Source organism: Abrus precatorius, unplaced genomic scaffold (assembly GCF_003935025.1).
Source record: "Abrus precatorius isolate BTA unplaced genomic scaffold, Abrus_2018 Scaffold2, whole genome shotgun sequence".
Taxonomy (NCBI): Eukaryota; Viridiplantae; Streptophyta; class Magnoliopsida; order Fabales; family Fabaceae; genus Abrus; species Abrus precatorius.
This window is the reverse complement of record NW_020874362.1, coordinates 29,091,599-29,113,363: the sequence shown is the minus strand read 5'-3', so window position 1 is coordinate 29,113,363 and position 21,765 is coordinate 29,091,599. Positions and strand designations below refer to the sequence as shown.

General features: G+C 29.2%; 1 protein-coding gene across 1 annotated transcript; it reads right to left on the bottom strand.

Moving 5' to 3' along the window:
• Positions 1-2,087: 2,087 nt before the first annotated feature.
• LOC113859056 (licodione synthase-like) lies at positions 2,088-5,952 on the bottom strand. Its single transcript, XM_027491872.1, has 2 exons — positions 5,071-5,952; positions 2,088-2,767 (listed from the first exon to the last, which is right to left on the bottom strand). The coding sequence occupies exons 1-2, from the start codon at positions 5,950-5,952 to the stop codon at positions 2,096-2,098; spliced, it is 1,554 nt and encodes a 517-aa protein (XP_027347673.1). The 3' UTR covers positions 2,088-2,095.
• Positions 5,953-21,765: the final 15,813 nt, after the last annotated feature.

Below are 21,765 nucleotides of genomic sequence, written 5' to 3'. Positions count from 1 at the left end.
TTTCATTAATTATGTTGTTAAGTAGACTTAAATACAATTTTCGTCTTGGCACGTTTTGAAATAAGTTTTTCTTTTAGAATTTAAATGTTAAGCAATTATGAATTAATATCTACCGTTAATTCATTCTCTGTTAAATATTGACAGAGTTAACTCTGTCACATGCTCTCACTTATTACATGTTATTTAATTATTTAAAATTAATTTTAAATATATTTTAGTTCTAATACATTTTTTTATAAATTTTTTATTAAGATTTAATTCTTGAAATATTAAATTTTAAAAATTATTACAAAAAGTACTATTTTTATAAGAATCAATTTTTTTAATTGTTATTTAATTGTTTTTTTTAATTATACGTTTTTTTTACTAATTATGTTATTAAATTAATTAATAACTATGAATATGTACGAAGGGAATTAATCAACTTGTCTGAATAATAGATGCTCTTCATCCATCGTTGCTAAACGGTTTTCAGCTCTTGGAAGATGCTCAGCGGAATAAACGTGTTTTCTCCACTGGATGTAAAAGGTACTTTCAGATCGACGTGTGGTTCATATTGTTTTGGAGTGTTTGTTGTAACTGGGTTTCTTAAAAAGGTCGAATAAAAATTTCTAAAAATAAAAAGTGAAAATAAATTTATTGAACAAGCATTTCATGAAAAGTTACTCATCACAATTTTTTTTCACTCATAAATGAATAAATTATAAGTAAATATCCTATCTTCTAATTCAAATACAATTTGATTTTTTTTTTCAATATAAAGGTATAAAAATTGTTAGATTTTTGTTACAATTTTTAAATAATGGTTGAAGCTTTCAGTCGCAAAAGTATAATATTTTGTCATATAATATAAAATGAAAAGGACTGTAATACCCTCATTATTTGAAATTTACTTTAGATTTTAATTAACATGAGTATGTTTAGAAGAGCTCCACGTGATTTTGTAGAATTGATTATGAGTAAACATAATTTAAAACTAACTCCATTTTTATTTGGACGAGTATAGAAAAAGTGATTTTGACATAAATATCATTTGGATGATTCTATCTATAATTACTTTTTAAGTGCATAAGTACTAAAATAGATTTTAGTGTCCATTTATAATTGAAAAGAAAAAACAAAATTTGTGATATACATTAAGTTGGATAAAAATTTAAATAATATCCATATTAAAATTAAATTAAAAGTATATCAAATAAGATTTGTAATTCATGTTGACTTAACTTTTTAAATAAAATGTTTATAGTCATATTAAATATTTCCAAATTAGATTAAATAAATAATAAAAGTAATAAATTAACATAACCATGCAATATGTGTAAATAACATAGGTGAAAAATGGCTGAAATTGTACAAAAATTTACATACTAAATTTGCTAAGGCAATAAACATCTTGCTCCAGTGAAAAAATGACAAAAGACAAATTACCTTTAGGATATATTCGCTTAAAGCCAGAACACCTTCGCATAATTTAAAAGCTGAATTTGTTTAAGTTAGATATTTTTGTTTAAGTGAATTTACCGGAAAATCTAAACTTTAATACAATTAGAAACAACATTCATTTCAAAAAAGAGGAAACAAATTCTTAAATGAGTGGTTGGTGAAGTTTGAAGAAGGCACAAATATGAGTTCACCTTTTCAGGATTTTGATCAGATATGAAGTTGGTAAGCATCTCATATATGGTGGTTGATGAATAAGGGTAAATGAGGGATTAGAATCACAAACCAAAACTCACGCCCTTGAGCTGGATCTAAAAGCTGCTCCAAGTAGTGTTCAATGTGGGATCCAAAACACAAACCAGACGTGAGTCCTTCTTCTGTTCCCCAAATAAAACAGCCATGGCATTACCTACGTTTAACCAGCTTGGATGCGCGTTTCCTTCTCCTGAACGCCCATATAAACACAGGCTGAGTCTAGCTAGATGGACTCTCAAAGTAGAGTAAAACTTTCATAGTTTTATTGGACTGCAATAGTTTTTGGGTGCTTATCATTACAACTAACAAAGGATGCCTCCATACACTGAACAAGAACAAGAACAAGGTACACCCTTTATTTAAAGCCATAATCAAACTACATACCAATTCAAAAGATGAATTAGCTTCCAAGCATTTCAAGTGGTTTGCAGCCGAACCTTTCAACAGGAACACCCTCCAAGTCATGAGCCCTTGGAGCCGTCAAACCTGGCCTCTCATCCACATCAATCACCATATTATCACCCTTCAGAACCACACCTTTGGAATCCATCACCTGAAAATCAAAGCACTGGATAATAGCCCCAAGCAGTGCTGGCACTAGCTGCATGGCTAGATTTACTCCAGGGCACATCCTCCTGCCAGACCCAAATGGCAAAAGTTGAAAATGCTGACCCCTTACATCCATGGGAGTGGAATCCCCTTCGCCAAGATTTAAGAATCTTTCAGGACGAAACTCCAATGGATTGTCCCAATTATTTGGGTCTCTTCCAATGGCCCAAACATTCACAAAGACTAGTGCGTCTTTTGGAATGACATAATTTTCAATCTTACATTCTGTCACACATCTTCTAACAACCAAAGGCACTGGTGGGTGTATACGATATGCTTCCTTAACAATGGCTTGGAGGTAAGGTAGATTTGCACAATCGGATTCTTCAACAAGTCTATTCTTTCCCACGACGTTGTCGATCTCTTCTCGAGCTTGTTTTAGGGACGAAGGGTTCTTGATGAGTTCCACTAATGCCCATTCTGTTGAAATGGACGTGGTATCCGTCCCTGCAGCGAAGAAATCCTGCGAAACCCATGACATTGAGAGTAATGAATGCTTATTCATTGACGTGATTTCAGAAGTAAGAATTTTATATCCTTTTAATATAATGTATGAGAATACAAAGATTTAATATTTGAAAATCTAAAAAATATAAACATTTCTTTAAAAAGTTAAGAAAGTAGTTTTAAAAAAATTAGAAAGGGCATTTGTGTATAAAAAGTGTTAGAAATATCTTATTTTTATCACTTATTTTCTATTTTATTAAAAATTATAAAAAGTATGAATAACAAAAAATAGTAATATAAAATTATTATTTTTTTATTGTATGAAAATTATTTTTAATCTTTCATAAAGTATTAACTAAAAATAAAAACCAAACACCCATTAAAAATGAATCAACCATTCGGTTTAAAAATATTTTCCTAGATGGTGCACGCCACTGAGAAATCTAACAATTAACACAATTGTTAGAAAGTGCATAAAATAATAACTAACAACAATTCGAAAGTTCATAACAATCTATCGTTGATATATAGTTACACTAGATCTTTTCATTTAACTTAATAGTTATAATTTATTAATTAAATATTAAAATTTTTAAATTTATATTACTATAAAAAAAATAATATTTATATATATATATATATATATATATATAGGATTTATTGATACTAGATGTAAGTTTAAAAAGACTTACATTAAATCTTAATTATACAAATCAAATAATCTAACGATTGAAAAGTTACTTTGTAAGTAATTTTTTAACTGTTAAATTATTTAATTTGTATAATTAGAATTTAGTATATATATATATATATATATATAACTTTTGTAAGAAAAAATCTTTGTAAACTAAGTTAAAAATTTAAATATACACCCAAATTTGTTAAGAAAAAACTCATTTTAATATAAAAAATAAGAAATTTAAGCTATATAATCATACATAAATAGTTAAAACTAAAAATTTAATTAAAATATATAACATTTTAAAAATTATATAATTTTTTTAAACTTGTTTATATATTCTATTTTATATTTATTTTTTAGTCATTTCTAAATCTGAATATTTTATTACTTGAATTTGTTTAATTTAATTAATAAATATTAAAAAACATATTTATTACACTTGAGACTCAAATCAAACTTGCAAGTGGGTTGAAATTTTTTTTATCTTATCCAACACACGTGATTTATTTTATTAATTTTTAAAAAATTTTGTTAACCTCAACACGATAATAAACAACTAATAATAATAAAAATTTATTAAAAAAATATTTATTATATTTTTATAACTTCAAAATAATAATTATGTATTTTTGTATAAAAAATTTTATTTGTAAATGTTTAAACTCACTCTAGAGTTGAGGTTAACAAAACCTATTTTTAAAATATAAATAATTAACATGACATACTTTTTTGACACTTTTTATAAAATAAAATAAAATATTTTTTAATTTTAATTATAAAAAATATGATAAATTTGAAGTGTATTAATTATTAATTTTTATTATTATTAAATATTTATTTATGAGATAATAATTATATTAATATTATAAATGTTTTTAAAATAAAATTTATATTTATAAAAATATAATTGGTTTATTTATTTTTTAATTATAATAATTTAATTTTTATTTCTTATAAAAAGGATATGTGTTAGTTATTTATAATTATTTTTTGCCCTTTCATAACGTGAGTCGCGTGGGAGCAATTAGTCATTGTTTTTAGTAATAGACGGGGCACAGTAGCTCAAAGACCAAGAAACAGAAAGACAGCAATAATATTTTGGTTGGTGCAGTTTTTTCGACGTGTAATCAATAGCACACAACTCTATAATAATACTAATAATTTATTATAAATTTTAACATTAACATATATTGCATAATTTTTAATGCATTACATTTTTTTATTAAATGTTATTTAAACATTTATTAAAAAAAAGCTTTACAAATTATGTATAAATATTTCTATATATTAATTATATTTGTTTTTTCATTGACATGCATCTAAAAGGTAGATTTCAAAATCAATGTAGTTTTTTCTATAACATTTGAATAACATTCTCGTTTTATCTTCTTCTTTATCTAACAAACAATTGTGAGCGAGATATTTTTTTTCAAATTAATTATATTTCTCAATTTGTGAGCATTTAATTTTGTAAAGAAGAGAGAAAAAAAAATATATGGGACAGAAGATTTACTTGATCATGCAAGTAGTTTCAGGGTACTTAGCATCATACTTGTGATAAACAAGCAATAAAACTAAGCAAAATGTTTTCAAGAGTTAAGAAAACAAGGATAACAAAGCAAATTAAAGAGATTTACCATGACTAAGGCCTTGATGTGACTCCTGTTAATTTTCACCTCGGCGCTCTGATCCTGGGCACAATCAAGCAAAATATCAAGAAAGTCTCTGAACTCAGCCTCATCCCTCCCACTCCCTCCATTCTCCACCGCTTTGTTTTTCCTCATCTCCTCGCGTTTGCTAATAACCCTTTCCACCAACGTATCATACTTCTGATACAATTCCTCTGTCCGTTTCCCAAACCCCTGGATGTCAAAATTCTTAAACAACCAAATGAAATCCGAAATATTAAACTCCCCGAAGATCTGGGTGACATCACGCACCACATCGCATACTTCCTCTACCTCCCCCAACATCATCCTAGAAATAATGCTATTTGTCAACTTAAGCAACTCCTCCGTCACATTCACGGCTTCACAAGCCTTAGCTTTCTGGGTCAATAACCTTATAAGTCTGCGAGTCTCTTGTGCACGCAAGTGTTGGAAGTTGTTGACGCTACGAGAGCTCAATAACTCGTTCATGCACAGCTTCTTCATGAAGCGCCAGTAGTCACCATAGGGTGCAAAAGCAAGAGAACACTCGTAATTGAAACATTTTACGGCGTTGTTTACAATGCGACAGCTAAATGCAAGCTCGTTGTTTTGAAGGAATTGCTTTGCGAAGTGAGGGGAGGAAACGAAAACGCAGGGAACGGAACCAAGGTGAAGAGAGAACAAGGGTCCGTAACTGAGGGAGAGACGGTGGAAGGACTGGTGGAGGAGGGGTCCCAAGAGGTGCATGTGCCCAATAATTGGAAGCCGCAACCGTGGAGAGGGTGGTAGTTGGCGGCTGTTGCGGCTGGAAAGGAAGTAAAGTAAAAGTGACGCAAGCAAAAAAGAGATCAGGCAAAATTGAAGATCCATTTTCGTTGTCACAGATCTAGGTTTTGCTGGTCGCTTTATGGGGTTTATATACCAGAACGAATCTAAAATTGACCAAAATGTCCTGATCTAATTCATGTGACGCGTCCTTTACTTCCTTTGTGTAAACTGAACCGAATAATTTGTAATTCAATTAATTTTCCTTTTTTGTAAATCACAGAAATATAATTTAAGGATAGTATGTTTGAAGATTATCAAATATTCATTTTCAGACTGTTTCAACTATTACTGTTTTGTTATAGCATGATATTAAAAACATTTACAGAGTCTAAATTATTTACAATTGTTTATTTCAAAGAGAATACGTCTTAATCACATTTGATATTGTTTACATTTTGATCATAAATAAAATTGAACTAATCAATGCTTCTACTCATGCATATCTAAACAAAAATTGTGAGCAAATTTAGTCAACAAAGTTAATAATTTTGAAGTAGAAAAGTATAAATAATTAAATCTAATTTAACATATTTCATCGTAAGTGAATAATGATGAGTAACAATAGTGGCGATATATCAAAAGGGTTGTTTGATGGACATCTAAATCCTATTCTCGTTTCAGTTTGTTGGTCTTCCAACAGAGAAAAAGGAAGAAAATTTCGCTCTTTTGGGAGTCACCGACAAATTGACCATGACAAGCAAAACTAATCCTTTGAACTTTGTTTTAGAATATGACGTTTGAGAATAATTACTTGAATGCTTTTAATGATGTTTCAATCTATTCACGACAGAGATTATACTTCTGGAGTGAAAATAGTGTGGGCTGAAAATTTTTGTTTGGACCGTAGGAAACATTGGAGGCAAAGTTTTCATTCGTGCAAGTGGATGGAGGAATTTTTTTCTTCTTCTATTTTTTTAAACTTATATCAACATTTTTTTAGTTCAAGTTTTAGTATTTCTAGCAAGGGTACTTTGATCTAGAAAAAAAATAATATTAATTTCGTAATGTTTATAAGCAATTTTCTTAATCACATATAATAATGAGAAATCAAGTTTAGGCTGTTCTTAATTCGTGAAAAATGGAAAAAACAAAAAGATTTACCGTTTGTCAACAAAGTTAGACAGATTTCAAGAGACTGAATGCCGTGCATGTGGAACACATCCGTTCTTTTCCGTTTGTTTTTCGGTCAATCGTTCTTTTCCGTTCAAATATGAAGTTTGCATGCAAAGAACCCAACTGGTTATTTGCCAGGGATCTGATTTCAAAGTTTGAAATTCATTGTTCAAATCGGTGCCAGCTCAAACTGAATTTAAAATTAATTTTTTAAACTAAAATCAAAATTTAAATCAATTTTAAGAAAAATAAAATAAAATTATTTAAAAACATAATTGTATAATTAATTTAAGAATAAATTTGAATTAGTTTTTCGTCAAACCCATTCATGCCTAACCTCGTACTTTCAAGGAGTGAAATCTGTTCCCAGCCAACGAAAACTCAGATTATGTAGCAGTTTGTCTCAATCCGCATAGATAATCCACGAAGAGGCAGATTTTTCCTTTTTAAATTAGTTTATATCCCTATAATGCATGAGCTTATAAAATGTGTAACATTACACTGTATTTTAATAATAAAAAATTATTTACAAAAGAAATACTTAAAAATTTATTTAATATCAATTTGAGTGTGAGTCTATGTTTGGTAAAGGTATATTATAATTTATTTAAGAACTCGTAGTATATTAATTCGGTCGGTAAATTTGTAGAGTAGTTTAGTAGATAAAATATAAAAGAACTTTTAATTTATGAAATTTAATTATTTAGAAAATATTTAAATTTAAAAAATTATTACTATTTTTATTAATTTTTTAAGTAACTTATCATTCATATGATTAAATTTTTTTTATTTTTTTCACTTTCACAAAAAATCAAGGTCTTTTTTATATAAATAAAATTTATATTCAAATCATTTTTTATATTAACATTTATTATTAAATTTTTTTTATCTTTTACATAATTAAATTTATGTTTTTCAAGTAATAAATATCTGAAAGATAAATATATTATTGCTCAATGTTATTTAATTTTAATATTACATAATATAATACTGCATAAAGTCATTCAACATGAATAGATTAGTTACATAATTATTTATATATTTATAAAGTTCAGCTCACAACTTTTAATTAGCTTTACGTCTATAAGTTACAACCTTATATCTTTTAGCTCATTTTATCAAACAAATTCTAAATATATAATTTTAAATGAATAATTTTCTCTTTAAATTGAAGTATTTAACATTTTTTTAACTCATAAACTTATTAATTATTTATATCAAAACATACAAAATAATAAAATAAATAATTTATATTACTTTTAATTAAAATTAAAACTTTATTTTGATAATTCATTATAATTTTAAATATAATTTTTATCAAAGTAAATATTTAATTTTAATTCAAAATAACTCTGAAAGTCCATGAAAAGGATGTACTGAATTTTAAAATATGTTTTGAAATATAAATTTATAATGTTTTAATAAATTATTAGAGCTATTTAGTAAAATAAATAATATAGAGAACTTATAATTTTATAAAACTAGTTTATAAAAGATAATTTTAAATATATATTTATTTTAAAAATTTTAAATAGTATTACATAAAATAATTATCACACTTAATTTTATTTATATAATACATTTTAACTAGTTATACCGATAATTTTATTAAATAATTATAATTCAACTGATGAATTATAAACTATAATTTTTTAGTTATAAACTATAAAATTTAACTAACTAATATATAAGTTATAAAATTTTAAGTAGTTTTACTGAAATAAATCTTTCTCATCATTAAGTTTCTTGCCTAACTCCTAAATAAATACATTATCTTTTAAAAAAAAATTGCTTTCAAAGGGTAGAGTTGCATAATATTATTCCTCCATGTACGAAGAAAAAAGTATTTTTGGAAAACTCGCTTCTGTCTGTTCCACGTACGAAGCGTCAATATTACATGTCCTTCATTTTTAATAAGCCTAGAAGATTTTGTACAGCGACCACGACACTTTTGACATGTTTCTTCAAGTACAGAAAATATTCGATCTCAGACTCGAGAATGATAATTGGTTTCTATTCGAAAGAAAATGATCGTACGAGGATATTTTCTTGCTTACCTCGTGGGAGACTGTAGACACTTCCGTTCATATTTTTAACGGGCTAAAAACTCACTTTAATCTTATATTTTAATTTTGAAAATATCATTTTTTTTTTATTTATCTATCATTTTAATCTTTTAAGTTATATATCATTAAAGTAACAAAATACTGATACGTTGTTGGAAATCAAACTAAAAGCGAAGGACAGAATAGGAAAAAAAATGCATGACAATCCAAAGGAATTAAAAAATATTAAAAGGGACGGTGAGTGAAATGAGTAAAAGGAAGTGCTCTAAATCAAAGAGAGAGAGGGGTAAAGAATGTCCATCTAAGTATGGGCACTCAGTGAACTCAAAGAGTCTTTGACGCAACAAGTTTGTAAATTATTGAGTAAAAGTTGATAAAACAAACTTTGTCTTGTTAAATAAGGCTAGAGGTAATCCATTTGCAAAAGGGACAAAAGTGAGATGTCTTTGGCGGTTGGAGGATGTCGCTTCAGTCAACCTCACCTATGAATGGAAACAGGCCAACGGGATCTATAGCTTCGTCTTATTTAGATTTAGTTTGACCTAAATTTTTAATAAATAATTAAAATTTATTTTTTTAAAGTTTATTTAAATAAATAAATTAAGTCTGAATTATTTATAAAATTTGTTAAATATGACATATATATATATATATATATATATTAAAAATAAAGCTGTTAAAATGTATTTAAATAATAAAGTTATTTAATAATATATTTTTATATTTTTAATTTTATTATTTTTAAATTAATATATTATATTATAATTTTTTATTTATAATTATATTAAATAAAAATTATATTCTATAAAAATTAAAAATATTTATACATAATTATAATTTTTAAAAAATAAATTTATTTAATAATAAATGATCATATTTATTACATTTAAACAAGTTAAAAAATAGTTAAGTCTTTCAAAAGAAATAAGACGCAATCAAAACTAAACGAAATAAAATTTATAAATGAAATAATAATATTATATTAATATATTTTGTATATTTTTAATTTTATTATTATTATTATTTAATTATTATATTTAATTATTTTTCTTTATAATAAATAGAAATTATTTAAATATGAATTATATTTTATTTAAAACTAAAATTTTATAAAAAATAATAAAAAAATAAAATAAAAAATTTAATATATAATACATACATACATACATACATATATATATATATATATATATATATAAAATAGGACCGTATAGTAAATAATATAAATAATTAATTTTAAATAAATTATATATAATAATATATATTTTTTGTAACTTACTATGTGATTTATTTTTATTGGTATAAATTTTTTTGAGTAAAGTACCTATAAAAAAAAATTTAGATGTCATGTCCACAACACATAGTCACACACCTAAATATAAGTATGTCAAATTTGATAATTAAAAAAATATTTATACAAACAACAAAATATGAATATTTTTCTTTATCTTTTCTTAAGCAATGTTATTGGTCTACAATTGTATTCACTACATCATAACAAATCACAAACCTAGCACAACCACATACCTTTGACCTAAAGCTGTTGTCGCTGCTGTTCATCTTCATCTTCTTCCTTAGATCTCGTTGCTGTCCACTTCTATAATATAGTTAATTTTACGTGTATTTGTTAATTTAAAAATAATAAATTAATGAAGTAAATAAAATTAAATATTTTGTAATTATTTTATTTTTTAAAGTTAATAGTTACTATTATTGTCATTATATATATATATATATATATATTGCATTGAGTTTAAATTTATTTATTTTTAAAATATAATAATTTTTTTAGCTGATTCAAAAAATTGTGTGAGTGTTATTTTTGTAATCAATTTTATGTGTTTACTATGACTTTATTTGTTGAATATAAGATGTCTTTAAACAAACAAAATATGATTCTAAAAAAATAAAATCTTTAATACTTTAATGATTTTTTAAAAATAAATCAAGAAAAATAAAAAAAATATTATTTAATATGAAACATTTATAATTAATGCTCAAATAATATTTTATTATAATTATTTAATAATTATCAATAACTTATATGAAAATTAGAAAAATATGTAAACTAATTTGATAATAAAATATTATATTTTCATTAATATTAAGATATTTTTTTATAGCAGATTTTATTAACAGGCTTCAGGCCAAGCCACCTAAATAATTATGTTACAAGCCGAGCCTGTTTAGAGTAAAGTCTAACCTGTCCTGATATGTTTCCATCTCTAACCTTACCCGTGGCTACATTCCTTAGAAATGAAAAGCAAGGCCGGAATGGAAAGCAAATAATAACTTGAAATGGCTAAAACGTTAAGGAAGGAAGGGAACTATACTTCACTTCTCATTAATGTCTCTGAACGAGAAAGATATATGAAGATTAAGCAAAGGGAGAAGAGGTGTGTTTCTTAAGTCTACAAACTTAGTTTTTTAATTGAGACCTTTCTAAGTAATTTTTCTTATAAAGTTTTGGTTCTAAAACATTTAACGACTCTAAAGTCACATATGAAAGGTTATCTTTCAACTTAGAGGACTTTTTGCTTGAAGAGGAACGAGGACAAGACCAACAAGAGAGTGTCAAATAAGACACTAGTGTTGGACATGTTACTAGAATTATACACATCAATGATGAAGTTCACACCTCCACTTCAGGAGTTATCAGAGGGTACACCTATGGTGAGTGTGCCATTGGCTGTCCTCAACTTCCTTATGTAAATAATTATAAAACTGAGTGGAAGCGAAAATAGATTAAAAGCCTAAACCCTAAACCCTAAAGCATTAACCTTCAGTCATTGCAAACATCATTTACTCAAAGCACGATGGTGTGTTGTATTCTAAACAGAGGAGTAGATTCAATAATCTAAAACAAATGAGATTGCAAAATACTTATACAATTCTATCCATCGTAGAGCCCAAATTGTAGAGTGCCAATAGTATTATGAAAAATTAGCAAAGTAACCTTCGTATGAAAAATTGAATGTCGAATAATAGAGATAATGAATCACATTATGTTCCTGAAAAATAGGAATTAAAAACTAAAATAAATTGCTAACATTCTCTTACTTTATCCATTAATCCCATTATCAACATAATAAGAAACTAAATATATGAATTATGGTGACAGTTCTTCTAATAATGAGTATTACCTTCCATGTATCACAATTATCAAGCCTTTCAACACTAGCTCTCAACTTAATGAATAAACCACATGTTCATTTAAGGTCAAAACTAAATGATATTTCTCAAATAAATAAACAAATATGTGCATAAAACGAAGGAGAAAACATCATAACTGAATAAGAGTTTTATTAAAATAATAAAAGTACTCGTAATAATTGTCACATCATAAAACCAAGTCTCATTATCACTACGTGATCTTTAAAATTCTTTGGTGACATGCCTTTAGTTAAAGGATCAGCAATCATCAACTTAGTGCTAACGTGCTCAATAACCACTTTCTTTTATTTAACACATTCTCTTATGGCCAAATACTTAATGTCGATGTGTTTACTTTAACTTCTAATCTTGTTATTATTAGCTATAAATACTTCAGCAGAGTTATCACAGTACAATTTCAATGACCTAGAAATAGAGTCCACAACTCTAAGCCTAGATATAAAACTATTCAACCATACACCATGTGAGGTAGTCTCAAAACAAGAAACGAACCCAGCCTCCATAGTGGAAGTAGTAGTCAAAGGTCTATTTCACACTGCTCCAAGATTAAGCTCCATTAGTTAGCATAAAACAGTAAACTAGATGTAGATTTTCTGGTATTAATGCAGCCAACAAAGTTTGAATTAGAGTAGCCTATCACCTCCAAATCAACAGTCCGTTTGTAAATAAGTATGTAATCCTTTGTTCCTTAAAGATGTCTCATTACCTTCTTTATAGCTTTCCAATTGTCAACATCTAGATTACTTTGATATCTTTCCAAAACTTTAATCGCAAATGCAATGTCAGGTCTAATACAAACCTGAGCATATATAAGATTTTCAACACTTGAAGCATATGGAATATTTTTCATGTGTTCTCGCTCAAGGTCATTTCCTAGGCATTGACTCAATTCAAGCTTATCACCCTTCACAATAGGAGCTACACTTGATGAACAATCTTTCATTTTAAATCTTGTTGATATAGGTCTCTTGAGACAAACTCAAGATGCCTCGAGATCTTTTTCTATAGATCTTAGTGCTGATGACATAAAATGCCTCGCCCATATCTTTCATATCAAAGTTCTTTGAGAGAAATTGTTTTACTTCATATAGCATACACTTATCATTAGCCATAAGTAAAATATCATCCACGTATAAAACAAGAAAACAAATCTTACTCTCACTAACCTTAAGATATATACATTGATCTATGATGTTTTCTTCAAAATCGAATGAAGATATGACTTCATGAAACTTCAGATACTATTGGCGAGAAGCTTTTTTTAATCCATATATGGACTTGTTAAGGTTACAGACCAAATGCTAACCATTACTAGAGAAGAATTATTCAAGTTGTTTCATATAAACCTCTTCTTCTAGATCACCATTAAGGAACATTGTCTTTAAATCCATTTGATATAACTCAAGGTCAAAATGAGCTACCAATGCCATAATTACTCTAAGAAAATCTTTTTTAGACATGGAAGAAAAAGTTTTCTTGTAATAAATTCCTTCCCTTTGAGTGAATCCTTTAGCAACAAGTCTTGTCTTATATCTCTCAATGTTGCCTTGTGCATTTTTTTGTTTTGTTTTAAAGACTATCCTACATCTAATGACTTTTATATCATCAGGCAACTCAACAAGATTCCAAACTTTGTTAAATGCCACAAAATACATCTAATCTTTCATGGCATTGTACCATAAATTCGATTTCTTAGAACTCATGACTTGTGAAAATGTTTTAGGATCATTTTCGACTTCGATGTTATAGTTTGATTCTTGTAAATACATCACATAATCACTAGAAATTGTCGACTTTTTGACTCTAGTAGATCCTTTTAATATTGTCTTATTATCTTGATGAGAAACTTGTTGTTTAACTAGTTGCTGAACAGGTTGATCAACATTCACTTGTTGCTCCTCATTGACAACCTGATCTACAAAATCATTTTCAACAACTTGTGGAACTTGCATAACTGGTTATTTGATATGCTCTTGAACTGGAGGAGAATGAATGACTATCAATCTATCATTTGACTTAGAGGTTTAACTTTATAATATTTTGTTTCAAGAATAGTGTCTTGAATTAGGTCACTCCCACTAATCAAATCATTTTCAAGAAACTTTGTATTTTTTGATTCCACATTCTAGTGCTATGAGATAGACAATAGAACCTATACCCTTTGGACTTTTCAACATATCCAATGAAATATCCACTAGCAGTCCTAGGGTCAAGTTTCTTTTCTTGTGGGTTATCAATTTTTACTTAAGATAAATATCTTCAAATGCATATATGTCGCAAAATAGGTTTCCAACCTTTGAACAACTCAAAAGGTGTCTTTGAAATAGTCTTAGTTGAAACTCTATTTAATATATACACAACTGTCTTAAGTGCTTCAATACACAAGAATTGAGAAAATTCTTGCATTGCTTCTCATGCTTCTCATCATGTCCATCAAAGTTTAATTCCTTCTTTCTGCCACACCATTCTGATCCAGAGAACCAGACATAATTTACTGGACAACAATATCATGTTCTTAAATAAATTTTGCAAATGAACCAGGTACTTATCCATTCTCTATGTATCTACTATAGTATTCTCTAATCCTATTTGATATCACAATCTTAATTTACTTTTTGATGAATCCATATTTTGACTCATATTTTAGTGTAACCCATTTGATAAGGAAAACATGTAAAAAATAGCAGAAAAACTAGAAAAATAGAATGATTGAAGGTTTTCTTTTATTATGTAGTTAGCTTAACATTTGTGAAATTTATGCTTGTTTTTGTAGGAATAATCTGAGCAAGGTTCATGAAAATGGAATATCAATGGAAAGGAAGAGGAAGAATGACAGTTCTGGACTCCAAAACACAAGAACAATGGAATGTAGATTGGGCGTGATCACTATTGTCAATGAAAGTGATCACTCCAGAGCTCAAGGAAGAAGTGAAGTCTGGGCGTGATCACTATTGTCAATGAAAGTGATCACTCCAGAGCTCAAGGAAGAAGTGAAGTCTGGGCGTAACCACTTTTACCAGCAAAAATGAGTGTAATAACCTGTAAGATATTATAAACATGGATTGTAGAACCAGAATATCAATCCACTATGTGTTATGATTAATACTAACCACATTAGATTCATAACAAACTAAAGCAAATAAATTACCTTTCTTATCCAACCAATTCTTGAATTTTAGGCACTCTTTCTTCATGTGTCCTTTCTTTTTACAAAAGAAACACTTTGACTCCTTCTTTGTGTTCTGCTGAATAGGAATCTTTCTCTTGTGATTAACTTGATTCTTTTTACTCTTTACAAAAGTAGTCAAGTTCATCCTTTTCCCTTCTTTCATTAGTAACATTTCCTCTTCTTGAGCACACATGGTTAGTAATTTATTAATAGACCACTTATTCTTATGTGTGTTATAAAAGATCTTAAAAGGGGCATATTGATAAGGCAAGGTGCACAAAATATAATATACCAAGAAGGAATCAAACATGGTAACTTCCAAGGCTTTCAGCTGAGCCACTATATTTCTTATGCGCATGATGTGATCATGCACTCCTCTAATCCCAATGAGTTTCATGGATGAAAATTGCATTATAAGAGTTTTGGCAAGAGATTTATCAGAAGTAGTAAATTGTTCATCAATGGCCTTCAAGAAATCCTTGACTTTATCATATTAATCAATGAAATCCTAAATACTAGCAGAAATGTTGGTCTTTATGAAAGTTACGGAAAGACAATTGAACCTTTCTCACTTTTCATTAAGATCAACTGCATATAAAGTGTTGGTTGTAGTAATAGCCGGTAGTTCGTCCTTTTTAATAACATAATCAATGTCCATCCAACCCAAATGAAGAAGAACTCTCTCCTTCCAGACCTTATAGTTGTCACCTTTTAACTCGGAAATACCATATTTAATATCATAAATACTCATAGATTGAGAAAATACAAAATTCAAAATATCACATGCTCATCATTATAATTTAAGGATAAAATAAATGCCATGTTTCACCAATGCAAACATACTTTAATTTATGAACAATGTCATGCTAAACAGTTGTAGAGAGATGATATATAGTTTTCAGAATCACATATCTGTCTATCAACTATAAAGGTTTAATTAAGTGGCAATAGGTTTCAAACTTGTGTCCTCATCAAAGGCAAAGACACTGTTAAAAAGTGGAAATAGGCTTCACTACGTAATGCACTACTTCATGTTATTACTTGACGTTCAAAAATTTATATTTGCATATTTGTCAGCAACAGAAAACACACAAAACAACGAAAAACTGTGTTTTAATCATCTTTAACCTCCAACTAGGTCAGTTTGACCCATTTGCAACCCGCAAACCCGATTTTAAAAATTCAACATTTTTAGCATATAGTAGATGCAAAAAAACATGTTTTTAAGGCAAAGGCATTCATGCTCTCATACTAAATGTAAACAATTATTAAGCTGTGCAAAAGCAAAAATGGATTGAAAGCACTAACCTCCAACCATTGCAAGATTGGTTCATGGTTTTACTTTTCCAAATCCTCACTCACTCAAAGAACGATGGTGTGTTGTATTGTAAATAGAGGAGTAGATTCGGTGACCTAAAATAAATGAGATTGCAAAATACTTATACGACTTTATCCATCATGGAGCCCAAATCGTGGAGTGCTAATAGTGTTCGAAAAAATCAACAAAGTAATCTCTGTATGAAGAAATCGAATGTTGAATAATGGGGATAATGGATCATGTTATGTTCCTAAAAAATAGGAACTCAAAATTGAAATGGATTACTAACACCTTATCATTAGTTAGTAAATATAGTGCTCGGATTAGAGCTGTAGCACCGCAACACACCACTAGATGTTGGGCTATGCATTGAAAATGCCCCTCCAATAATGCGTCAGGAGATACAACGCCAACTCATGGAAGAATAGAAAGTATATCTGTACAATCGAGAAGTGGCAAGAAAAGCGTACTCTCTAGGATATGTATCACCAGAGTTCATAAAGTTTGATGGGTTTGGAAGCGCTTGCGTACACTTGTGGCCTTCTAAGATGATCTTGGCGTGTTTCGTAACAAAAAGGACATATAATTACGTGAGTTCTCCAAGTCTCTCACGGGGAGAACGTTCACATGATATACGAAGCTCAAGCTGAACTCCATAGGAAAGTGAAAAGAAATGATCAAAGAGTTTAATGGGAAATTTCTAGTGAAGGAAGGAATCGACGTTAAACAGAAGGTCAATGAAAGTTTGGTGGCTTTCGTTAAGAGGTATTGGGACAAAGTGATGCAATGTAAGGAGATGCTATCAAAAGTAGACTTGGTATACGGATGTATAAAGAACATAGATGATGGATCCCAAATATTCCTATCCCTAGGAAGCATTACTAATTTCTTTGATAAAGTGGGTTGTGGACGTAAGGGATGTGATGAAAAAAATACAAGGCAAATGGGTAAAAGGTGTAGAGTCAGAAAAGGATGTTTGCATGGCAAATGATAGAGAGAAGAAGAAAAAGTACAAAGTAGTCCCTTCCCATGAATGTACATGAAACGAATGGAAGAAGAGAAACTGCATTGTCCATCTTTGGGGCACAAGCCCAATAACTAGTAGAAACGTGGTTAAAAGATGGTCTTTTGAAGCTAAGGGGAAAATAGAAAGCCTTAATAAAGGATGAGAGCAAAGACCCGATCTTTTGACTTGTTCATTGAACAAAGAGTCACACCATTACATAATGTTGGGTGGTTCGCAAAGTGTTTCAAAGACAACTCAAGGAAGTGAGAATATTGTTGCTAGAGAGAAAGAGGAAAGAGTTGGACTTGCACAAATGGTCATTACCTCGACACAACGTCCAAACTATGATGAAAGGAGTAGAAGGTCAGGAAGGAGCAATGATAAGTCTATATTATGGCATGTTTTTATAGTCTATATATTGATAAATGGTCATTATTTTACTTGAGTTTTGCACTAATTTCTATGATTATTGTGCAGATTAATATGAGAAGGTCAAAATTTAAATTTTAAGTGCATTTTGGGCCTAAATTGATTAGAAAATAGGGCTTTGTAGCAGCTAGCATGCTCAAATCCTAGCTGTCAACACAAAAATAACGCTCACATGCACGATTATGCTTATGACCTTACACGACCATGCTCACTTACGAGAAATCCAAGTGTTCAAATCCTATTAAAAGACACCTTGGGAATAATGACTCATCATCCTTTACATCCTTTTGATATCATTCTCCCTACACCTTTAGATACATTCTTAGCGAAATTTAGAATTTTGAGCGATCGTACTTGAAGATTAAGAACTTCTCATCTTAATCCTTAGGGATAATCTAGTTTGTTATTTCCTTTCAACTATTACTTTGTTAATTATTGTTTTAGTTTTTCTCTCTAGCATGAGTAATTAAGTCTATAGCTAGGACAATAAGAACTCTTGTTCATAAATTTAAGTGATTGAACCTGTTTGAATCTAAGCTTGATTTTTGTCTATGATTAGTGTTTGTCATATTACGCATAATTGTATGTTATGAATTGGTCATTCGTAACATAACCCTAATTAATGACATTATAGACGATGTACCATGATTAGTTAATGGATCTCTAGGATAAAATGAAACAAAAGATTAGGTAGACCAAATCAATCTTTCTCTTCCAATCGTTATTAAGTTATCAAGTTCATATATGCTTTTTGTTTTCTTTAGTTGATATCTTGCATGACCATTATGAATGTTAATTTAGAAAGAAAAAAATATTAATATTAAATGACTATTAAGTATTGATAATATTTGTATGAATGATTGATAATCACAAGAAAATTAGATTTAGAGTTAAACAAAAGAATAACATAAATGATTAAATGAGTAAACTCATATGTCCTAGGTTCCTCTCCTATAAGTTTAACCAAGAAGTATTATGTCACTTGCTTTAAATTTTATTGATAATTAATTTATTTTAAAACATGCTTAATATAAATTTTGTTATTCAATCAATTAAATCAATAAATTACTAGTAATTGGAAACAATCATTATGAGACAATCGTGAACTTATTTTGAAACCCATTATTACTTTTTGATAGACACACTTGTCTAGGAACAAGCAGTGATGGTTGAAATGACGAAGGAGAAAGGCATAAAAGATGTTTTAGTCAAGTGGTTAATGAAAATGTGAGGTTGCAAGATATTCTTTAACCAATTAGGGATGGATGATGATGCACAGGAAGAAGCAGCTAAGGCATTGGTGCGAATAGTGAAAGGGAAAAGAGATGAGTTAGGTGTAGCTAACATGCCTTTGAATAGGATAGTTAAGTCCCACATTGCATTGGTAGTCTTTAGAGAGCCCGCAAATTTTGGAGGAGACTTGACTCATAATCGCCCCCTATATTTAAAGGCTATTGTAGAAGAAACTAAAGTTAAATAGATGTTGCTAGATGGAGGTTCACGTGCAAATGCCATGCTCATATCCATGTTCGAGAAGCTAAATATTGACAAGGATAGGCTAAGAAAGTTAGGATGCATGATATGGATGTTTCATGGAGTACATGTTGCACCCCAAAGACAAGTAATGGTCAACTTAGTAGTTAGGCCCCATCAAATCGACAAATACGTTCCAAGTGGTGGATGGAAAACCCAACTACCACACCTATTAGGGTGGCCTTGGATACACTTATATCAATGTGTCTCATTGACTCTACACCAATGCATAAAGTCTAGCTTTAGGAAAAAAGAGATCAAAATATTGGCTACCAAGGTTCCATTTGAGGCAATGAAAGTGTACTGAGTGGACACCTCATACTTTGATGACCTTGTGCCCCTAGGGATAAATAAACTCGAAGCGCCAACAACGTTGGAAAGATGAAGAGTACCTAAAGAGAAAATATAAAGGTTGTTCTAAGCAACTTGAAGCCAAAACTATAGTAATAGGTGAATGATCGCCTAACAGAAGGCAAATATTGAGGATATTACAGGAAGAAGGGGGTGCAAGTAGGGTGAACTTGGAAGAGGAGAGAACTAAGCCTAGTGCAAGTCAAGGACGCACCACCAACATTATAGGATATCCTTACTTAGAGTTAAGGAAAGTGGGGGAAATTGAATGTGGCTAAAGAAGACGAACCCCAAATGGAGAAAAGGTCAAATTAGTGGTCTTGTTGAAGGAATTTAAGGATGTATTCACTTGAGAATAAAAAATGCTTAGATTAGACACATCTTTAGTAACACATAACTTGACAATATGGCCAAGAGTGAGACCCATCAAACAACTCACTCGACAATTCAGCCTAAGAGTGGAGATGCAAATAAAGTAAGAAATAGAGAAGTTGTTGCAAGCAAGGTTTATTAAGCCGATACAACATCCAGAGTGGTTGAAAAATATAATTCTTGTGAAGCAGAAAAACGGCCAAATTAAGTTTTGTGTAGACTTTTGTGACCTCAACAAAGTCTGCCCAAAAGACAACTCATTTTTACTGCACATCGACTACATGATGGATGCTATAGCGACTCACAAACTTAGGTACGCTCCATCACAAGATGATTAAAAGATAGCTTTTTGGACCTCAAAAAGTTAAAAAGAAAGTATTTAAGGTTACAAAGTTGCTTTGAAGTGATTATGGGTTTAGGGTTAAGATTGGGAAGAAAGAAGTTTGTTTTGAGAGGAAAAGAAGTGAAATTAATGAAGAAGTGAAAATGTTCTTCAATGTCACTTTTAAAAATTCTAACTGACATGAAATTTGCTTAAGTGACTTATTCTCGCTTAAGCAAAAAAATTAAGCAAATGTCCTCTCTTAAGCGAAAGATGTAAGTGAGCACTCACTTAAACGACTTTGGTGATTTTTTTGGCACAAAAGGTAAATGTAATGACGAATTGATGAAGAAATAAACATTCCCTTGACTTCCATTCTATGAAATATTGAACTAATTTATCTTTCGGGAATATTTGATAAAGAAAGGAACTATTTGATATTCACACCTTGGAATGTCCTAAGCAAGTTCATGTCAAGTAACCATGTACTAAAGAATTTTGTGCCAAACAATGTCTTCAAACACACACTTTCAACCTTACAACAATTATGTCAACATAAACATGCATATTTATTTGGTGCTTTGTTATGATTTAAGAATAGATTTTGGTGGAATCAATACTTATAATGTTTCTTCTTATGTTGTTGGTGTAAAGACTAAATAATAAGTATGGATGTTGCATAAAAGTCAAGAGTTGGATTAGAGTTTGAAAGTCTTGCAAAAGCATGGCAAATTGGGTCTAAATATGGAAGGCTAATAGGATTTAGAGTAAAGAAACAATATTTTAACAAGAGAAAGGTAGACGATGTAATTACATCTTGTAAATATGTTTGTTGTAAAGAGAGACATCAAAAGGAAGATATAAAAAATGTATGTTACAAAGCACAAACCAGAAACTAGAACTGAATGTCTTGTAAGAATAACATTTATCTTTGGCAAATAACAACAAATATATTGTACATGAGTTTGTCAAAAACCATAATCACTCATTACAAGTTCTAGA